Consider the following 19532-nt stretch of genomic DNA (forward strand, 5'->3'; position numbering starts at 1 on the left):
GATGTTACATCCGCTCGTATCCGCCCCTCCGCTTCTATTGGGCGTCCGCTTAGTGACGCCGCATGAATCGCCCCCCTTAGAAAGGAGGCGGTTCGCCGGCAACAGCGCGTTGCTAGGAAGGTAAGTATGTGTGACAGCTCCTAACGATTTTGTGCGCCACAGGCAGCGATTTGCCCGTGACGCACAAACGACGGGGCGGGTGCTTTCACCAGCGACATCGCTAGCAATATCGCTGCGTGTAACACCCCCTTTAGGCAGCAGGGAGCTGGCTGTCAGACAGTATGACATTTTACGCTATATGCATATGCTGGATCTTTGTGGTGATGACAAAAGATGCACTTCTTTTGGCCCCCAAAAAAACGCACCCATGGCAAAAATGCATCCAAAAAAATGCATGCGCTTTTTGCGCAATGCATTTTTTAAAAGTCAAACCTATTGAGTGGAAGGGCTCAAAAACACTGGCAAAAACGCTGAAAGAATTGACATTCTGCATCTTTGTGGTCACCACAAAGATGCAGCCAAAAAAAGCTGCAACGTGCGCACAGCAAAACTGAAAGACTTTGCTGGGGAAGGAAATGCAGGCAGTTTTGTTACCAAAACTGCACCCAAAAAACGTGACAAAAGATGCACCGTGCACATGAGGCTTTAGACTGCAAGAGAAGTCACAGAATTGCCGGCAGGAGTGATTCGTGACTGCTCTGAGGCTGCAGAGGTAGGTGCCGGGGAGAACAGGTATTTAGTTGGCAATTACTGGCAGGCGAAGTTCTTAGCTCCATAGGGAAAAATATACAAAGTGCCTTCTTCCAGATGGACCCAATGGTCGGCTGTGTGATGCAGGAGAGGTCAGGTGCAGCGCTAAAAACAGCACAAGACAACAATTGGTAAATATCTTAATGCACTCATTCAAACACATTACTGATGTCTAACAGAGTGGGCAATACTTTTTAATGTGTACATTTTATATACCATGTATGCTTGTTAGATAGAACAGCATATGAAATCTAAATTACAATAAAACGATTAGTGATAATAAGATTGTTTATCTATTCATTGTTTTTGTTACATTTAACTTTTGAAATTTACAAAATCTTTGCGGTTATTACTTTGCAAGTCACAAAAAGTACGCATGTATCATGCAGTAATATGTCAAAAGTGTACAATAAATGAGTCCTTTCTTCTCGCTCTGTCCAGTGGCACACTATAAATGGGGCCAGCTACCTGATTCAGTTCAATAACTAGGCCAGCCCCCTTCTCTGTCTCTGCGTCAGTTATGGCTAGGGATGAATGAACCCATACAGTAACGTGTGAGATGAATTTCAAACTGCCGCTGACCGGCAGAGACTTATGGAGCCTCGTTCTCAGAACAAGGCTCTATAGCAGGGGTGGGGAACCTTTTTACTGCCGGGGGCCATTTGGAATTTCCTACTAACCTTTGGGGGCCGCACAACATTATCAACCTGAAAAATAACCCTGCTATATTTGGTCAAACGATTAATTAACTCACCCCTATTGTGGTGGCCGGAGCTGCTTCTCTTTGGTGCGATTGTGATGTTCGGTGATATTGATCATCTTGTTTCTCACAGCTGCTTTTCCAGGTTTGTCTCTGTCTGGAGATGCTGGGGGCATACACATCACAGGAGGGGCCAGGGCGCATAAATTACAGGAGACACTGGGAGTACACATCACAGGAGGGGCTGGGGCATATACATCGCAGGAGGGGCTGGGGCATATACATCACAGGAGGGGCTGGGGCATATACATCACAGGAGGGGCTGGGGCATATACATCACAGGAGGGGCTGGGGCATATACATCACAGGAGGGGCTGGGGCATATACATCACAGGAGGGGCTGGGGCATATACATCAGTAAGGGGCATGGACAGCCCTGGCGGTGGCACAGACATGACACTGGGGACACGCACAGCGCTGGGTGGCAGCACGCACTGCACTGGGTGGCAGCACACACTGCACTGGGTGGCAGCACGCACTGCACTGGGTGGCAGCGCGCACTGCACTGGGTGGCAGCGCGCACTGCACTGGGTGGCAGCACTAGGGAGACAGACAGGTCTGGGGGAACATAGACATCAACAGGAGAGCACGGACTGGGGAGCATAGAAAGCAGTGGGAGGGTACAGACAGCAGTAGCGAGTTAAGAGCACTGAGGGGTGGCACACAGCACTGGGGAGCATGGACAGCATAAGGGGGGCACAGGCAGCACTCACCGTGGCATGGACAACACTGGTGGCAGCATGGACAGCATTAGGTGGTGCGGACAGCACTGCTGTGGGGGCATAGACATCACCCAGGGGGTACAGACAGCACTAGGGGGGGCACGGACAGCAGTGAAGGGTTACACCGCGCTGAGGGGGTACACAGCATTGGGGTGTACACAGCACTAGGGGGTACACACAGCACTAGGGGGTACACACAGCACCTGGGGGTACACAGCACTGGGGGGTACACACTGTACTAGGAGGTACACAGCATGAGGGGGTACACACAGCACGAGGGGGTACACACAGCACGAGGGGGTACACACAGCACTAGGGGTTACACAGCACGAGGGGGTACACAGCACGAGGGGGTACACACAGCATTAAGGGGTACACAGCATTAGGGGGTACTCACTGTACTAGGGGGTACACACTGCACTAGGGGGTACACACTCCACTAGGGGGTACACACTGCACTAGGGGGTACACACAGCATTGGGGGGTACACACAGCATTGGGGGGTACATACAGCACGAGGGGGTACACAGCACGAGGGGGTACACACAGCACTGGGGGGTACACACTGTACTAGGAGGTACACAGCATGCGGGGGTACACACAGCACGAGGGGGTACACACAGCACGAGGGGGTACACACAGCACGAGGGGGTACACACAGCACGAGGGGGTACACAGCACGAGGGGGTACACAGCACGAGGGGGTACACACAGCATTAAGGGGTACACACAGCATTAAGGGGTACACACAACATTAAGGGGTACACACAGCATTAGGGGTACACACAGCATTAGGGGTACCCACTGTACTAGGGGGTACTCACTGTACTAGGGGGTACACACTGCACTAGGGGGTACACACAGCATTGGGGGGTACATACAGCACGAGAGGGTACACAGCACGAGGGGGTACACAGCACGAGGGGGTACACACAGCATTTGGGGGTACATACAGCATTGGGGGGTACACACAGTACGAGGGGGTACACAGCACTGAGCGGGGGGGGGGGCAGCGATGGGTTGAGTACTCGCAGTGAGGGGGAGGGAGAGTCACACACACACACAGCAGGTCCGGGAGGCTGGTAAACCTGCTGCAGCTCTTCTGTGTGACTTTATCGCAGCGTGCTGCTTACCCGCCCACCAGAGCACACAGGCCGGGGATAAGCCTAGAATGTATGGGCTGCAGTCAGGTCCTGGAAGTCAGGATCTGGAGAGAGCCCGTACATTCTAGCATCTACCCACAAGGCATAAGGCAGTGGGATTTAAAGGGCCGGCAGCCAGGAAAAGCGCGGCTGCCACCAAAGCACAATGGTCCCCGGGAATGTGCCCGGGGGCCGCATAAAAAGTCGTCACGGGCCGTATACGGCCCGCGGGCCGGAGGTTCCCCACCCCTGCTCTATAGGAATAGATGGACGTCGTGGGAAATTACTCTTTGGATTATGTCGGAACTTCCAAAAATTTTTTTTTAATTAATAAATTAACGAGAGCATCTGGGGGAATGTTTATTCAAATAATAAAACACACACAGGGAAAGATAGTTTAACTCTATACTTACCAGGTTAGTAATAAGGATGTCTGATAGACGCCTCTCCATTACTTACCCCTGAGCTTGAGGTCAGCTGTCAATTCACAGCTGACTTCATCCCCAAAATAAGTATCCCAATTGCCACTGGCGCCCTGGCCTATCAGGTCGTCACTGGGTATTGTGCAATCTGCCCTTCTGCACAGTATCCACTCCTCCTTGGTTACGGATCCTGGTCTTTTGGTGTTGCTAACAGCTTAGCCAGTCAAAATCCTAGGAACACTTTGCACCATACCCACCAGACACACCATTGGGGAGTCTGAAGGGAATAGGGCCGCCCACATGGGGGGTTGGTAGGGGAAAGTGACAGGAGAAGTGAAAGGAGAAGGAGGTGGAAGGTGACTCTCAGAGAGAGAGGTCACCGGCCTGGAGCAGGGCTCCTGAAGTTTACTAGGTGGCAGACGTTGGTCTGGGCCTGGTAGGAGCTGGAACCCCGGTCGCAGGGGATCGCGTCAAGGAGCACGGACTGCCGAGGAGGGCAGCTGGCGGCCTTGAGCCATCACTGGGCAGGGGCCAGGGCACGACGGGGTACGTGGACTCTAGACTGGGAAGTAGCATCACGCGTCCTGGTAATTTACCCGACGGGAGTGAAGACTTCAAGATTCATCCCCAACCCGCTCCAAAATCGGGGTACTAGCGCATCGATGGGATAGGACTCTCCCAAATTACAGTCCAAAGAAATCCTATGCGTGAACCCTGAGAGCAAGCTCGCTCTGTTAGCCATACGGGTGAGCGGGACCCAAATAGTTCCAAACTTGAGAGTCCAATAGTGAGAAGGTGCCATGGAAAAGGCCACAGGCTAACAGCAACACCAAGGACACGGATCTACGTGGGCTCCCTCCGTGCTGCAGTGGTGCTCAGAATTCTGGTTTACAAGCGGTTGGTGTTATTATTCTCGAACTGAGTGAGTATGCTGAAAAACCCTTTTCCTCTACCCACGGAGGAGTTAAAACATCCTGCTGCTACACCATCGCCACCGGGCTCCCCCCTCCCCAACAGCAGCGGTGGTATTCCAAATTACCACGCACCGTGGGTGGCGTCATGAACTTTTAACTCCCCTGTATATACCCCCTCTTTCAAATTCGAATATCCGCACGAACCCCCCGGGTCCGGAGACCCCTCGAGCCACCACGGCTCCGGATCAGAGCGGCTCGGCCGTTGGCACGGGGGAGGTACACCACCACACCAGGGCAATCAAAAAGAACTGGGCAAAAATGTCAGGATGCGCCATTTCTGGGGTGGCTTTGAGCTGGTATTTTTAGGCTGGGAAAGGCCAAACAATCATGAGCCTTCCCATCCTGATATTATCAGCCCTCAGCTGTCTACTTTACCTTGGTTAGTTATCTAAGATAGGGTGGACCCCATGACATTTTTTTAAAATTATTTATTTAATTTTAAAAAGACATGGGATCCTCTCTACCAGCCAAGGTAAAGCTGACAGTTGGAGGTTGCAGCCTGCAGCTGCTAGTTTACCTGCGCTGGTTATCAAATATTTCCTTTCCACATTGTTTGTAGGGCAATTGCCCCCATTTTGCTTACTTTTGCAGCCCCTTAGCCCTTACTATGACCATTTTACAGTCCACAAGTTTGGGTCTGCATAATAAATATATTATCCATCTATCACATATTTATACACACAGGATACGGGGTCAAGTGTCGGTCCAGAACTGAACTTTTAACTGAAGTTCAACCGACCCCGAACTTCCATGGATCCGCTCATCCCTAATTATGACGGAAAAGCACCCAATTCGAAATGGATATATTGTTTTAAGTTTCCAGTAAATCTCAAGGGGCAGGGCATGACTGCTTAGTTTTCTTAAATCCCTGTATCGTGCACCGCTCCCCTTAGGACACATACTAGGTTTTAAAACGGGAACACGTATCAGACAATTAGTCCATTTTTTTCTGGTTTCTTTTTTCCCAGCTCTGCCCATATTTTTATTACCCGGAGCATAGGTCCAGACAGTTGCATAGCTTCACACATCTCCAAGAAATGCTTGAATCCAGACTCTCCTAGAATCATATAAACCGGGACCCTCCTTCTGTCCGCTGCATCCAACACATCTTTAAACACTTCCCTGTCGGTAAAATAGTCCATTACGATGGCAATTACCTGTGACAGAGAAAACAGACATTGTGTGTGAGAACAGTTCTTTTGTTATCAAGAAATTACTTCTCCATTAAGAGCCAATATAGCTTTATCTTTACACACTCATCCTCATTATCAGTCAGTGGACTTTGCAATGATGGATGCAATACCGGGATCGAGTGTTTATTGCAGTTTCACTTTATTACAGGGATTTTCGGAGCTGCTCTGAAATCTATTGTCCTTTTTCAGCAAATCTAAAGCAATTACATTTTTTTTCTTCTTGTCTGTTCTGATGGTCTCTTTTGATAATATTTTATTTAACCCCTTCACCCTCAGCCGATTTTCCTTTTTCTTTCTTTTGCTCCCCTTCTTCCGAGAGCCGCAACTTTTTTATTTTTCCGTCACTCTTGCCATTCAAGGTCTTGTTTTTTTGTGGGACAAGTTGTACTTGAAAACCTTGAAACCATACGTTTTACCACATTGTTTATTGGAAAACGAAAAAAAAAAATTCCAAGTATGGAAAACTTGAGAAAAAAAATGCGATTGCATGATTGTTTTTTGTATATTTTATTCACAGTGTTCAATATATGGTAAAACTGATGTGTTGGTGCGTTGCCTCACGTTGGTATGAGTTCGTAGACACCAAACATATACAGCTTAACCTTTATCTAAGGGGTCAAAAAAAGTCCAGAAGTTTGTCGAAAAAAAGTGGTGGACTTTTTGCGCCATTTTCCGCAACCCATAGCTTTCTCATCTTTCGGGATCTATGGCTCAGCAAATGCTCAAGCTGACATTGTTGCGCAGATGCTACGTTTTGATCGCTTGTTTGCATTTTGCACAAAAGTAGGAATTATATTTCCAAAACACCATTTACTTATCAGATTAATTGATTTTATATTTTGATAGATCAGGCATTTCTGAATGCAATACCAAATGTTTGTATATTTTTTATTTTTTCAACCCTTTAAATTTCAATGGGGCGAATGGGGGATGATTTGAACATTTAGATTTTTTTTTTTACTTTTTTGTTTTTTATTTTACTAGTTACCTTAGGGGACGATAAGGATCAGCAATCTGATCGCTCATTCAGTTCTGTTGACTAATGGTACACAGCTGTGATCACCAGAAACACTCACCTCTTGTTACTGGCAGCACTTGGCCGGGTGAAACAGGAAGGGAGTCATGCTACAGGAGTCATTACATGACCCTGTGCTACCAATGGTAACCATCGCCTCACAGTGATCAAGTCACAGCACCACTGATGCGGCAGGGTAAGTAAAGATTTACCGAGGCAGGGATTTAAAATCGCTCCATCACATTTTGACAGTGCGATTTAAGAGGTTTACAGGCGCAAGTGAGGCACACTTGTCAACTGTTCAAATCAGCTGACATGTGCAGGAATCGCCATTGTCTGCCTGCAGCAGCCGCTGATGATTACAACTATATGGCTTAGAACGTACCAATACGGCCCAATGTCGCTAAGGAGTTAACGGGATGCACAGTTATTTGGGTTGTTACCTTTGAATAAAGCTATGTTGACCTTTACATTTTTATTTACATTATTTCTGATCTGTTTAAAGAGCAGAAAAACAAAAATAAAACATTCACTTACAGGAATTCCCCCATTCCACCTAAAACATCTTCAGTTTTTCATCTATTCCATCTTCTGTACATACAAAAAAAATTACACTTGCCCGATGCCCGTCTGGTCCCCAGACTCACTTAAGCCCGTCATGAGGTGAACCGTAGGCTCCGTACTGTTGGAGGATACCTCCTGGTTCCACGACAGACGCTGGTACAGAGCTCGTCCTTAAGGCCATTTTACACACAGAGATAAATCTTTAGCAGATCTGTGGTTGCAGTGAAATCATGGACATATTGTTCCATTTGTACACAGCCACAAACCTGGCACTGATTGTCCACAATTTCACTGCAACCACAGATCTGCCACAGATTTATCTCTGTGTGTAAAGTGGCCTTTACTCCAGCAACTATTCTGTAGAACTACTCTCTTCCTGGCCTGTCTCGCTAACCAACCCTCTGCTCTCACACTGCTCTCATCCTGGCTCTTGTTCCCTCAGCAACCAGGATGTATCTTCTACATTACACATACTAAAATCCTTCATGCTAATGTGGCGCCCTGGCCTAGCCAGGTCGTCACAGAACACACAAACACCCCCACCCCCATTAGACGGGGACACCAGCCAAACAAAAATCCTTGTTGCCTCCCTCCAGGGTCTGATGTCCACACCAGGTGGGGCGGAGCCAAGCGGTTGGCCCCACCCACCGAGGAGTTCCCAGGCCTGGAGGCGGGAAAAGTGACAGAACAGTGTTGGAGTTTGAAGTGAGAGGAGTGAGCACTTGGGTGTCTGGGTTTGTGGCCCAGGCACTGACAGCAAGCTTGGCAGACGGTGGTGGCCGTCTGCAGGAGTGGTGGAGCAACGCGGAACCGTAGGACCGGGGTTGGGCGACGGCCCGCCGGTACCGACCGGGGAGCGAAGTGAAGCCAGCACACACAGGCAGGGCCATCGGACCCCGACCAGGCTTGGAGCCGCCGTCAATAGTCAGATCCGAATGTGACTGGAACCCCAGGGGTTTCATAACAGCAAAAGTCCCGATTGAAGGCAACCGCCCACACCGTGAGGGTATACAGCTACCGCCTAAGGCTAGAGACCCAAGGGCCAGCGCCTGCGGGCAAACTGGTTCTTCCGGTACCCATACACCGGGGAGCGGACTACCGTTGGGAATCCATAGTAGTCAGAAGGAGAACATCAAGGTGCAGGGAAAGACAGCCGCCATCACCTGTCTGGGGAGAGACACTGCAGCCGGCTGCGGGACCCATCCATCCAGCCGTTTGGTTTACCGAGGACTTTGTACCTTTCTTGCTGAGTGAGTACACCCGTGCCATCCGGCACCGCGCCTCGCTGTCCCTGCACCTCACCAACCCTGCCTCCCCGACACATCATCGGGCCCCGGGACCACCGACCCCTACCCACGGAGGGGGAAAACAACATCCCAGCTGCTCCTTACCATCGCTCCCGGGATCCCAGTCATCAGCAGCGGTGGTACCCATCGTCACCACGACCCGTGGGTGGCGTCACGGACTAAATTCCCCAAACCAACCACCCCTTTCACTCACGGGTGAGGAGCGCCGCTCGAGTCCCCGTATCCGGCCCACCGCTCAAGCCACCGAGCAGCAGCCGCAGCAGCGCCGGACCCGAGCGTGACACTAACATCATTACTTAGCATTTCACAATTAACGCATTGGACAGATTATGCTATAAGATACATATTATACAGTAAAACACTTAACACCGTCGGTCGCTAGAGGGCACCAACTGCTTCACTACTCCGGCTCTGCATCATTGCCAGCCGTACTCTCCAACAGCTGCACTTAGACATTTAAACAACATATGTACCTTGTAGGAGTGGGGTGATCTGACCACCTCCTACATTATTACTTGGCAAAATGCTGTCTCAACTGTGATTTCCACCTTTAACCTTGGTTCCTATGACTGCCTTATTTGCAAAAGAAAGAAAAAAACAAAAACAAACAAAAAAAAAACATGTAATACTGAACATGTAAAGAGGCACTATAGAAAAAGAAAAAAAAAAGTAAAAAAAACCCCAAAAAACAAAACACAGTAAAATTTGTCTTGGAAACCCAAAGCTGTTAATAGGCATTGAAAACCCTGACCATGTGAAGAGCAAGTCATTTTTTACACGGAAATGCATATGTTCATTGTTTCTGACAGTTATTTAGTGCGTGTTCAGGTGTGAAGGAGAGTACAAAACGTATGTGCACATAGCCAAAATAATTATTTTTTAAGCACTACAGGAGTATGGACTTTCCATCCGAAATTCCCTCATTAAGCCACATGTACACGTTGAGTATCTGGTGAGTTTTAACCTCAGTATTTGTGCCACTCCTGGTTTTGGCTTACAATGAGAGGAAAAGTATAATAGAAACACGGGCACCACTTCTGTATTTATTACCCACTCCAGGCTTTGGCTTACAAATACTGAGGTAAAAAAACCCTCAAAAACCTCACCATAAGCTCATCATGGGAAAGTAGCGCAAGGCTAATTGCTCCAAGAGATTGAGGGGCATATGGACAAATCTCTTGGAGCAATTGCGGACAAGCAGTGGCGTAGTGCCAATAGCGGCAGGCCATGCAACTGCTATGGGGCCTGTGAGTCAGGGTGGCCCGGTGCCAGAGCTGGCATCGGACTCCCTGACAAGGATCGCACTTTCAATTGTATCGGCATCGCAGTTGCCGATATATTTGAAAGCACTGCTGAGAGGGAGCGGAGCACTGCCTCTCTCATCATTCTCCTGCTGTGTTTGTGCTTGGACAGTTCAGCACAGGAGAACATGATGACGTCGCTTCTGTGCGCTGAGATGTGCAGAGCGGCAGAACAGTGGACACGCTGAGGAGGAGACAGGAGCAGAGCGGGATCGAGGAGGATTATGGGATTGCATTAAACAATATGGGGGCTGCATAAAACTATCTGAAGGCACATGGGGGCTGCATGCTGCTATATTAGGAGTAGGACTACATAATACTATATGGGGGCTGCATAATACTGTATGGTGCAATACGAGGCTGCATAATACTATATGGAGAAACATAGGCGTTGCATACTACTATATGGAGTAATATGAGGCTGCATTATATTATGTGGAGCAATATGGAGTGCATTATATTATATGAAGGAATAATGGGTGCCTTATACAATATGGAGGAATGCATTATAAACATATGGGAAACTATGGAGAGAACATTATAATTAAACACAGAAGGAGGTAGGCCATACCAAAATTAGGTAATACACCAGGGTATCTTTAAATAGTGATCCCTAGGTGGGTATATTCTTCAACGAGCATAATGATAAACAGGAGGAAAAGAAGAACAAAACCAAAGAATATATAAAGTGAAATATTAAATACTTTATTTTGATACAAAAATTCGTGACACAGAAAAACATTTAAGATCAAATGCAATGAAAATGGAGGTAGAATTGCATGACTGAACTGCACAGATCGTGACAGGAAAAGGAGAAAAGGACCCCTCTCCCAAGTAAGGCGACCAACCGTGGTTATTTGTATAAGAAAACAGAGAAAACTGAGGGCAATCAGGTGAGCCTATTTTTAAACAGAAGAAAACACTGTAAAAACAATAATTTGCGCACTAAGTGATTAATGTGGTGGCGTAGTGTATGGATGGGGAATTAATGTACCGCAATTAAAAGATAATTGTATATTCATATGGCGGTTAAATAGCCAATCCATACACTAGGGCATATGTGTCGCCCGGGGACAAGGGGTACTCAGATCCGGGCCACTTCTGTGGGTATCACGGTGGTGTGACCCGGTCTGTGATCCCAGGCTCCACAGTAAGAAGGGGATTAGGTAAGGGAGATTGTCCGTGACGCCACCCGTGGTGTGCGGTGAGGTAACGGAGCACCGCCGCTGCCGTTAAATGGATCCCGGGGATGGTGGTGGGCAGCAAGGTGGTGATTTCCCTCCACGGGTAGGGTGTTGGTATCCCGGGACCCCGGTGAAGTGGTGCAGGGAGGAGATGGAGACGGTCTGAGAGCCGTGCGTCCGGTTGGACCAGGGGATGTTGTTACTCACAGTTCGCTTTACAAAAAAATTCACACAGAGTCAGGAATTAACCAAAAACTGCCGGAGTCCGCAGCTTTCGGTACGGAGGGTGTTAGTGTCCCACACACTGTGCAGCAGCCCCTGTTCTTTCCCTGCAGCCAGGTGCCTCTTTCTCCACTCTCTCTCTCTCTCTCTTTCTCCTCAGCAGGGAACGGGGGAGTCCACTCCCCTGCAGTGATCCGGGTCACCCTTGCTACCGGCGGGCCGCTACCCTGCCCAGGCTACCTCTGGCCCCTTCCTCACGAACAGCCTGTCCCGGCCCTTTTGGAGCACGCTTCTGTAGCAGCCCGGGAGCTACAACTCTGGGCTCCTCTCCTGTCTCTCTCTCCACACACTCTGCTCCAGCTCCTCCCCTCCCCTCCTGCTCTGTTTTGTTCTTACACCGGGGGAGGTGGTTTGTCCTGCTGCACTGGTGTGGGATCAGGTTACCAAGGAGGATTAACTCTTTCTGTGACAACCTGGCTTTGCCAGGGCGTCACACATACATATAGAAAAAAGAAGTAAATCACAGTAGGGGTAGTTTTACCAGGAGATTTGAAGGCTAATAGAGAAAAGGGTAATGAGTGCATTGAATGTGCACTATCGCCTCAGATGTATGGGTTTGAATAAGGCATAACATAACTAGTAAATAGTGGAATTAATGAAATCTGTATTAAAAAAGGGCCATCAAAGGGATGTGAAGAAATCCCAATAGTTACCTGTTAATAATATGGGGTCGCAAAAAGCGGGAGAGGGGTCCACCCAACGATAGTTTCGCAGGAGCGCTTTTTCCAGGGGCAGTGTAAGGGTATAGGGAGAAAGTGCCTCTTTAAATAGTCATGGCACATTTGTAGTAGATCAGATAATTGCAAACTGGTGCAGCGCACGCGCAGATCGCGGAGGGACGGGAAGCGGGGAAACCACAAGCACAGTCATTCAGGCGCATACCCAGGAGGCAGGGACACGTCACCTTGGCTCCCGGGCATGCGCACACGGTGACGCAGGACATATATTATATGAAGGAATAATGGGTGCCTTATACAATATGGAGGAATGCATTATAAACATATGGGAAACTATGGAGAGTACATTATAATGTATGAAGGACTATAGGGGTTGCGTATTAATATATGGAGGACTATGAAGTGCATTATAAGGCTATGTGCCCACGTTGCGTTCTGTCCCTGCAGAAATTTGTGCAGCGATTTGAACAGCACACGTGCGCTTCAAAACGCTGCAGAAAGAGTCCGTAATGAAAAAAAAAAAAAGCTGGATTCCATGCGCTCTGAGTGCAGCCCCTCCCATAGACAGAGCGGGGACTGCATTCAGAGCGCAGGAAAGAAGTGACATGTCACTTCTTAGAACGCGCGCTTCGGGCAGCAGCCGAAGCGCTGCGCTCTAATACGCCACGTGCGCACGTCTCCTGCATAATCTTCATAGATTGTGCTGGGGACGCAGGACGCATGCAGTTACGCTGCGGTGCAGATCGCAGCGTAACTGCATGCAAATACGCAACGTGCGCATATAGCCTAATACACAGAGGACTATGGGCTGCATTAGACAATATGGAGGACTATGTGGGGCCCATTAAAATTATGGAGGACTATGGGGGACTATTATACTATATGGAGTAATATATGGGGCCCATTACTATATAGTAGACTATGTGTGGGCTGGGCCATTAAACTATATGGAAGGCTTTGTGGGGCCATTATATTATTTGGAGGTCTATGAGGGAGCCTTTTTACTTTATCTACAGTTATGTGAGGGTCATTATACTGTATGCAAGCAATTATACAGTGTGAAGGTTTGTGTGGGGTGTATCATACTGTGTGGAGGTCTATGTGGGAGCAATTATACTATTTGGAGGGATAGTAGGGGCCATTATACTATATGTAGACCCATTATACTGCATGAAGGGATGTGTGGGGGTCACAGTTGGGCTCTTACTGTGTCGACCGGGGTTACCATACGGTGCATGTGGAGGATTCTGTGGAGGTATCATACAGTACTAAGTAAGGAAAGTTACCCAATGGAATTGGATATGTGGCCTCGGGGGTACAATGTTAGGGCCTTCATGCTGTTTGTATTGCTAGCTAGGCGTGACAATGAAGCATTACGCTATGTGCGCACGTGTGCGTAATTCATGCAGTTACGCTGCGCTTTGTAGCGCAGCGTAACTGCATGCGTCCTGCGTCCCCTGCACAATCTATGGAGATTGTGCAGGGGCCGTGCGCACGTGGAGTCTTAGAGCGCAGCGCTTCGGCTGCTGCCCGAAGCGCGCGTTCTAAGAAGTGACATGTCACTTCTTCCGTGCGCTTTGCCGGCAGCTCCTGCTCTGTCTATGGCAGGAGCTGCAGGCAGAGCGCACGTTCTCTGCCGGCACCATGCGCTTCAGAACGGAGCTTTCAGCTGCGCTCTGAAGCGCACCTTTTAGGTGCGGTGCAGAGAGCACACGTGCGCACATAGCCTTACTGACGAGGAGACTAGACAGATAACATTATTGATACTCGTTATTCAGTAGTAGTAAAAGTGATAAAGTGTAATTTACATTGTATCCATATTTTGTGCCTCTGCATAACTTAATTTCTCATTGTAAAATACCTTTTGCAATAGTCATCAACTGCGCCGTGCCTTAATGGAATATTTTAGGCACTATCACTTTGTGTTTAATAAATTCTTGTTGTTTACGTTCCACTGAGTCATCCTTTTCTGTGCCGTTGCATCCCTGGAATCTGTTACCAGGTTAAACATTGTTACCATACAAACCCTACTTTTTAGAAGAATTCCTTGAAAATATGCCAGTCATAACAAAGCCCCCCTAGTATTCAGGTGTAATCCTTAGGGAAAATGTCACGCTAGGTACGGAGAAGTACCAATCGAACGGAGAAAAGGAAGGGAAACCCTGAGTCTAGGGAAAGGGAAGATGGTAACTCCTGACCAAACCTACTGCTGGTGCCTGAGGTCCCTCACCACCCTAGATAGATATACCTAGGGTCAGGTATCCTCCTCGGTGCATAGGTGCGTAACCTAATGCTGGGTCCTAAATAGGGAATGGATGGGATGCGCGTCGTCAACCCCAGTAAACACTATAGATGACACAAGAAGGACACACAGGGGGAAAGGCATGAACTACTTATTTATAGATGACCCCGGTAGAAGTTCAGCAAAGTTTTCAGCAACGATACTACAGAGATGTACATGTGACGCCCCTGGACTAGTCAGGTCGTCACAGAGCACTGCACGCTCTTTATCTCTTAGTGCAGGACTCAACCCCCATGGTTCTGGGTTCCCAACCTATGATACTGCCTCCATCAGCATCCAAATCCCAACCACACCTCACACCACACCCTGTCAGACACACCAGTGGGCTGCTGAGCTGGAATAGGGCCGCCCACCTAGGGGTCAAGCAGCCTGGTGGGAGGGAAGTAGAGGAGTGTAGTGTTAGCCCTCGAGTAGTGAGGAGCTCGGGAGTGTGTGGCTCCCTGGGAGCGAGAGGTTGGGTTGCAGACGGTGGTCGGGGACCGGAGGAGTCGGAGACCCGGTCGCAGGGTATGGAGGCTGGGTGCCTGGACCCGGTCTTGGAGGACGGGAGGCATCTAAGTCTAATAACTGGTCCGGGACCAAAAGCACGGCAGGGTACTGGACCCTAGGTCGGGGAGTAGCTTCAGGCAACCCGGCCATTAACCTGCGGAGGAGAGTGAGTTTATGGACTGTCCCCAAGAAGCTCAGATCAGGGGCACTAGCGCAACAAGGGTGATAGGGCTTTCCAACCCAAGCAGCCCACAGAAATCCCAAGCGTGGGCCTTTGGCCCTTGAGAGCACAGCTCCACTACCAATAAGAAGGGAGCGAGGCCCAGACAACTTTATGCCAACGGGCCACCAGAACACGTCTAATTTGTGCACGGAGGCAGGCTCCGGACCACCTGGCACTACTATAGGGGACGGATACCCGGACGGGCTCCCCCAAGAGGGCAGCAGCACCCAGAGACTTGGTTTACCTTGTTGTCAGAGTCTGCTTAGCGGTCGCATCATCACCAACACTGCCTGAGTGAGTACATGATCCTCCCCTGCTTCCAATCCGCACCCCGCTCCCCAACACCACCATCCAGAGTCCGGGAGCCTCCCCTACCCGTGGAGGGAAACGTCATCTGGCTGCCCCCACTCCATCTCCCCGGGTATTCCCATAGTCAGCGGCAGTACTCCCCTTACCCCAAACCATGGGTGGCATCACAAACTCTTATCCCCTGTAAATACCTTCCCCACTTTACATTCGAGTGGCCACGACCCCCTGGGTCCGGAGACCCTCGAGCCACAGCAGACCCCCCCCCCAGATCCGAGTGGTTGGACCGTTGCAGGGGCGGTACATACAAGCCACCTGTTTGCAACCAGAGCTTGAATGAACTGTAAATATCACCATCACCACTTCAAGGAAGGAAGGAAGGAAGGAAGGAAGGAAGGGGTACTTAAGCACCAATATAATGCTGATGATCAGCAGCTGAGTGAAGGCGAGCTCCTGCTGGGTTTAAAAGGGGGAGAGATGAGTCCAGCATGAAAGCTATCTATACCAATGAATACTGACAGTAGGAACAATAGAAAGTCAGGGAGCATTCTGTGCACCCAAACGCTGTGACCTTCTATGGCCAGAAACCACATGACTGTGTCACCCATGACAAACTCAAAATTTTGAATTTTCTTGCTCATCACAGCGGAAATAATTAAATGGTGGCAATTCAAATCAATAGGTTAAATATATAATGCATGACTATTCAGATCGTTCAGAAAGAAAGACTCTTGTTAATTGATCTCCATGTATACTATACACAGCCTGCATGCATTTAAGTTCTTCTCAGTGTAGCATGTACGAAACATTATTTTACATCTTTAATTGTTGACCTAGTAGCCTAATTTATGCATTTTACGGCAAGTGCTCATTTTGGAGATACACACCTCATTTGAAATATCAAATTAGCAATCAAGCACTCATGATGGGACACCTAGGGGAATTACACAAATTATGATGATTTACCAGTATGACAAGCTGTACATGGCAGCTGTTTAAGCATGAGTAAAACAATCTTTATTAAATATGAACCTGATAATCATTAAACTGAATACATTAGGACGGGGAAGTTTCTTATCCATCAGCAGATGGACAAATGACAGTTCTAGGTGATCATGCAAAATGTGTAATAGGGTTCTAGTATACCTTGTGAGGTTTTTTGAAACTCAGCTGCTCCCCATTCTCAGCCTTTGGTGGTGCCAGTTTCCTTGAATGCTGCCAATTCCTTTCCAAGTTCCCTGCTGCTCTTCTGCTACATTGTTTGGCTATTTCTGCTGCCCAGCGGCTCTTTCTGCTGTCTATTAGATGCATGGCCAAGAGACTTCCTGCCTCCCCAATGCTCTAAGAAGTAAGGTTCTTCTAAACATTTCTGTACTGAGCAAATGTGTTTTCTTCTACTCTAGTTTAGTTTTGACCCATCTTGTTCCTGACAGTCTTAATATCTGGTACCTCTCTTGACCACTTTTTCATAAGTGTTTAAGGGGTACTTCTCACATAGCGAGATCGCTAGTGAGATCGCTGCTGAGTCACGGTTTTTGTGACGCACCAGTGACCTCATAGCGATCTCGCTGTGTGTGACACTGAGCAGCGATCTGGCCCCTGCTGTGAAATCGCTGCTCGTTACACACAGTGCTGGTTCATTTTTTGGACGTTGCTCTCCCGCTGTGAAGCACACATCGCTGTGTTTGACAGCGAGAGAGCAACGATCTGAATGTGCAGGGAGCCGGCGTCTGGCAGCCTGCGGCAAGCTGTAACCAAGGTAAACATCGGGTAACCAAGCGAAGCCCTTTGCTTGGTTACCCGATATTTACCATAGTTACCAAGCGCAGCATCGCTTCCACGCGTCGCTGCTGGCTGGGGGCTGGTCACTGGTGAGATCTGCCTGATTGACAGCTCACCAGCTACCACGTAGCGACGCAACAGCCATCCTGACCAGGTGGGATCGCTGGAGCGTCGCTAAAGTGTGACGGTACCCTAAGATTGAACTTTGCCAACCTTGACCTCTGCATATCTACTAACTGCAATTAAACGTCCCGTGACTGGTGCCTGTCTGACTACTTTTTTTTTTTTTTCTTTCTACAATCCGGTGAATTTGAGATTCTGCTCATCATCCCATTACCTGCGACTACACAGTGGAAAAAAGACCTGGAGATAAGAAGTCTACTTTTCTGTAGCACGGTTAAACACGTGGGTCACTGCTCAGCATTAGTGACCACATCACTGTAAAACTCATAGGGAAGGCTTTTCTCAAGTACCTTGTGAAGTATGCATTCTGCCTCTGAGCAGTGCTATTGCGGTCCACTCTTCTCCGTTAAGTGACCCCCGAGCTCTGTGTCCTCTGAGATCTGGTGATGTCACATCAACTTCCAGTTGACCTGACATCACCGAAGCAGCCCCAGTCTCACTGAGTGAGGTGTAGTTTCTCCGCTCCTCACAACCGAGGCTCTCTCGTGCGTGCTCTCTCCTTTGGTACCGAGCAACGCAAGTAGGGAGATGCTTGGCTGTGACAAGCGGTGAAACTCCACCCACAGCCCAGTCACTCAGGAAGACTGGGTCTGCCTTGGTGATGTCAGGTGAACTGGAAGTTGACATGACATCACCGGATCTCAGAGGTCACAGAGCCCGGGGGGTATCACTTGCAGTCCGTGCATCCCATCAATAGCGCCGCTCAGAGGCAGAATGTTCTACACAAGGTATGTGAGAAAAGTCTTCCCTATGAGTTTTACAGCGATGTGGCCACTAATGCTGAGTAATGAACCATCCCTTTAAGGCTATGTACCAGTACCGCACCCGTGCAGTGGCCGAGCCGCTCGGATCCGGAACCGCGGTGGCTCGAGTAGTCTCCGGACCCAGGGGTTCGTGCGCACACTTGAGTTTGAAAAGGGGAGTATGTATAGGGGAGTTAGAAGTTTGTGACGCCACCCACGGTGCGTGGTAAGGTGGGATACCACTGCTGCTGTTAGGGGAAGGGGGAGCCCGGTGGCGATGGTGCGGCAGCAAGGTGTTTAACCCCTCCGTGGGTAGGGGGTTTGTGCCCCAGGGCCCGGTGTTGATAGTGCAGGAGTGGGGTGCCGTTGGGAAAAGGAAGGGTTTCTGCGTACTGAGTCAGTCCAAGAACACTGACACCGACAGCTTGTAAACCAGAATTCTGAGCACTGCTGCAGCAAGGAGGAAGCACGCTTGGGTCCGTGCCCTTGGTGTTGCTGTTAGCCTGTGGACTTTTCCGTGGCACCTTGTTCACTGTTTGGACCCTGTAGTGTGGAACTAGTCGGGTCCCGCTCACCCGTAGGGCTAACGGAGTGAGCTTTCTCCAGGGTTCACTCTTGCGATTTGGTGGACTGTGTCAGGGAAATTCCTATCCCATTGATGCGCTAGTACCTCGATTTTGGAGTGGGTGAGGGATGAATCTTGAAGGCTTCACCCCCGTCAAGTAAATTACCAGGACGTTTGAAGCTACTTCCCGGCCTAGGGTCCGCGTACCCAGTCGTGCCCTGGCCCCTGCCCGGAGATGGCTCAAGGCCGCCGGCTGCCCTCCTCAGCAATCCGTGCCCCTTGACACGATCCCCTGCGACCGGGGTTCCAGCTCCTACCAGGCCCAGACCAACGTCTGCCACCTAGTACTCAAGGAGCCCTGCTCCAACCCGATGACCTCTCCCTCTCAGAGAGTCACCACTCTACCTCCTACTCCTTTCTCAGTTCTCCTTTTCACTTTTTCACCTTCCCCCTACCAACCCCCCCATCTGGGCGGCCCTATTCCCTTCAGGCCCCCCAATAGTGTGTCTGGTGGGTATGATGTAAAGTGTTTCTAGGGTTTTGACTGGCTAAGCTCTTAGCAAAACCAAAGGACCAGGACCCGTAAACAAGGAGGATTAGATACTGTGCAGAAGGGCAGATTGCACAATACCCTGTGACGACTTGA

General features: G+C 49.3%; 1 protein-coding gene across 1 annotated transcript in view; it reads right to left on the reverse strand.

The window, feature by feature from the left end:
• FAM83F (family with sequence similarity 83 member F) overlaps positions 1-19532 on the reverse strand; it is an 88698-nt gene that overhangs the window by 25265 nt on the left and 43901 nt on the right. Inside the window, exon 2 of the mRNA XM_075320844.1 lies at positions 5760-5927. Coding sequence (XP_075176959.1) covers positions 5760-5927 — 168 coding nt within the window. The remainder of the gene's footprint in view (positions 1-5759; positions 5928-19532) is intronic.

This window comes from Anomaloglossus baeobatrachus, chromosome 8 (genome assembly GCF_048569485.1).
Source record: "Anomaloglossus baeobatrachus isolate aAnoBae1 chromosome 8, aAnoBae1.hap1, whole genome shotgun sequence".
NCBI classification, from domain to species: domain Eukaryota; kingdom Metazoa; phylum Chordata; class Amphibia; order Anura; family Aromobatidae; genus Anomaloglossus; species Anomaloglossus baeobatrachus.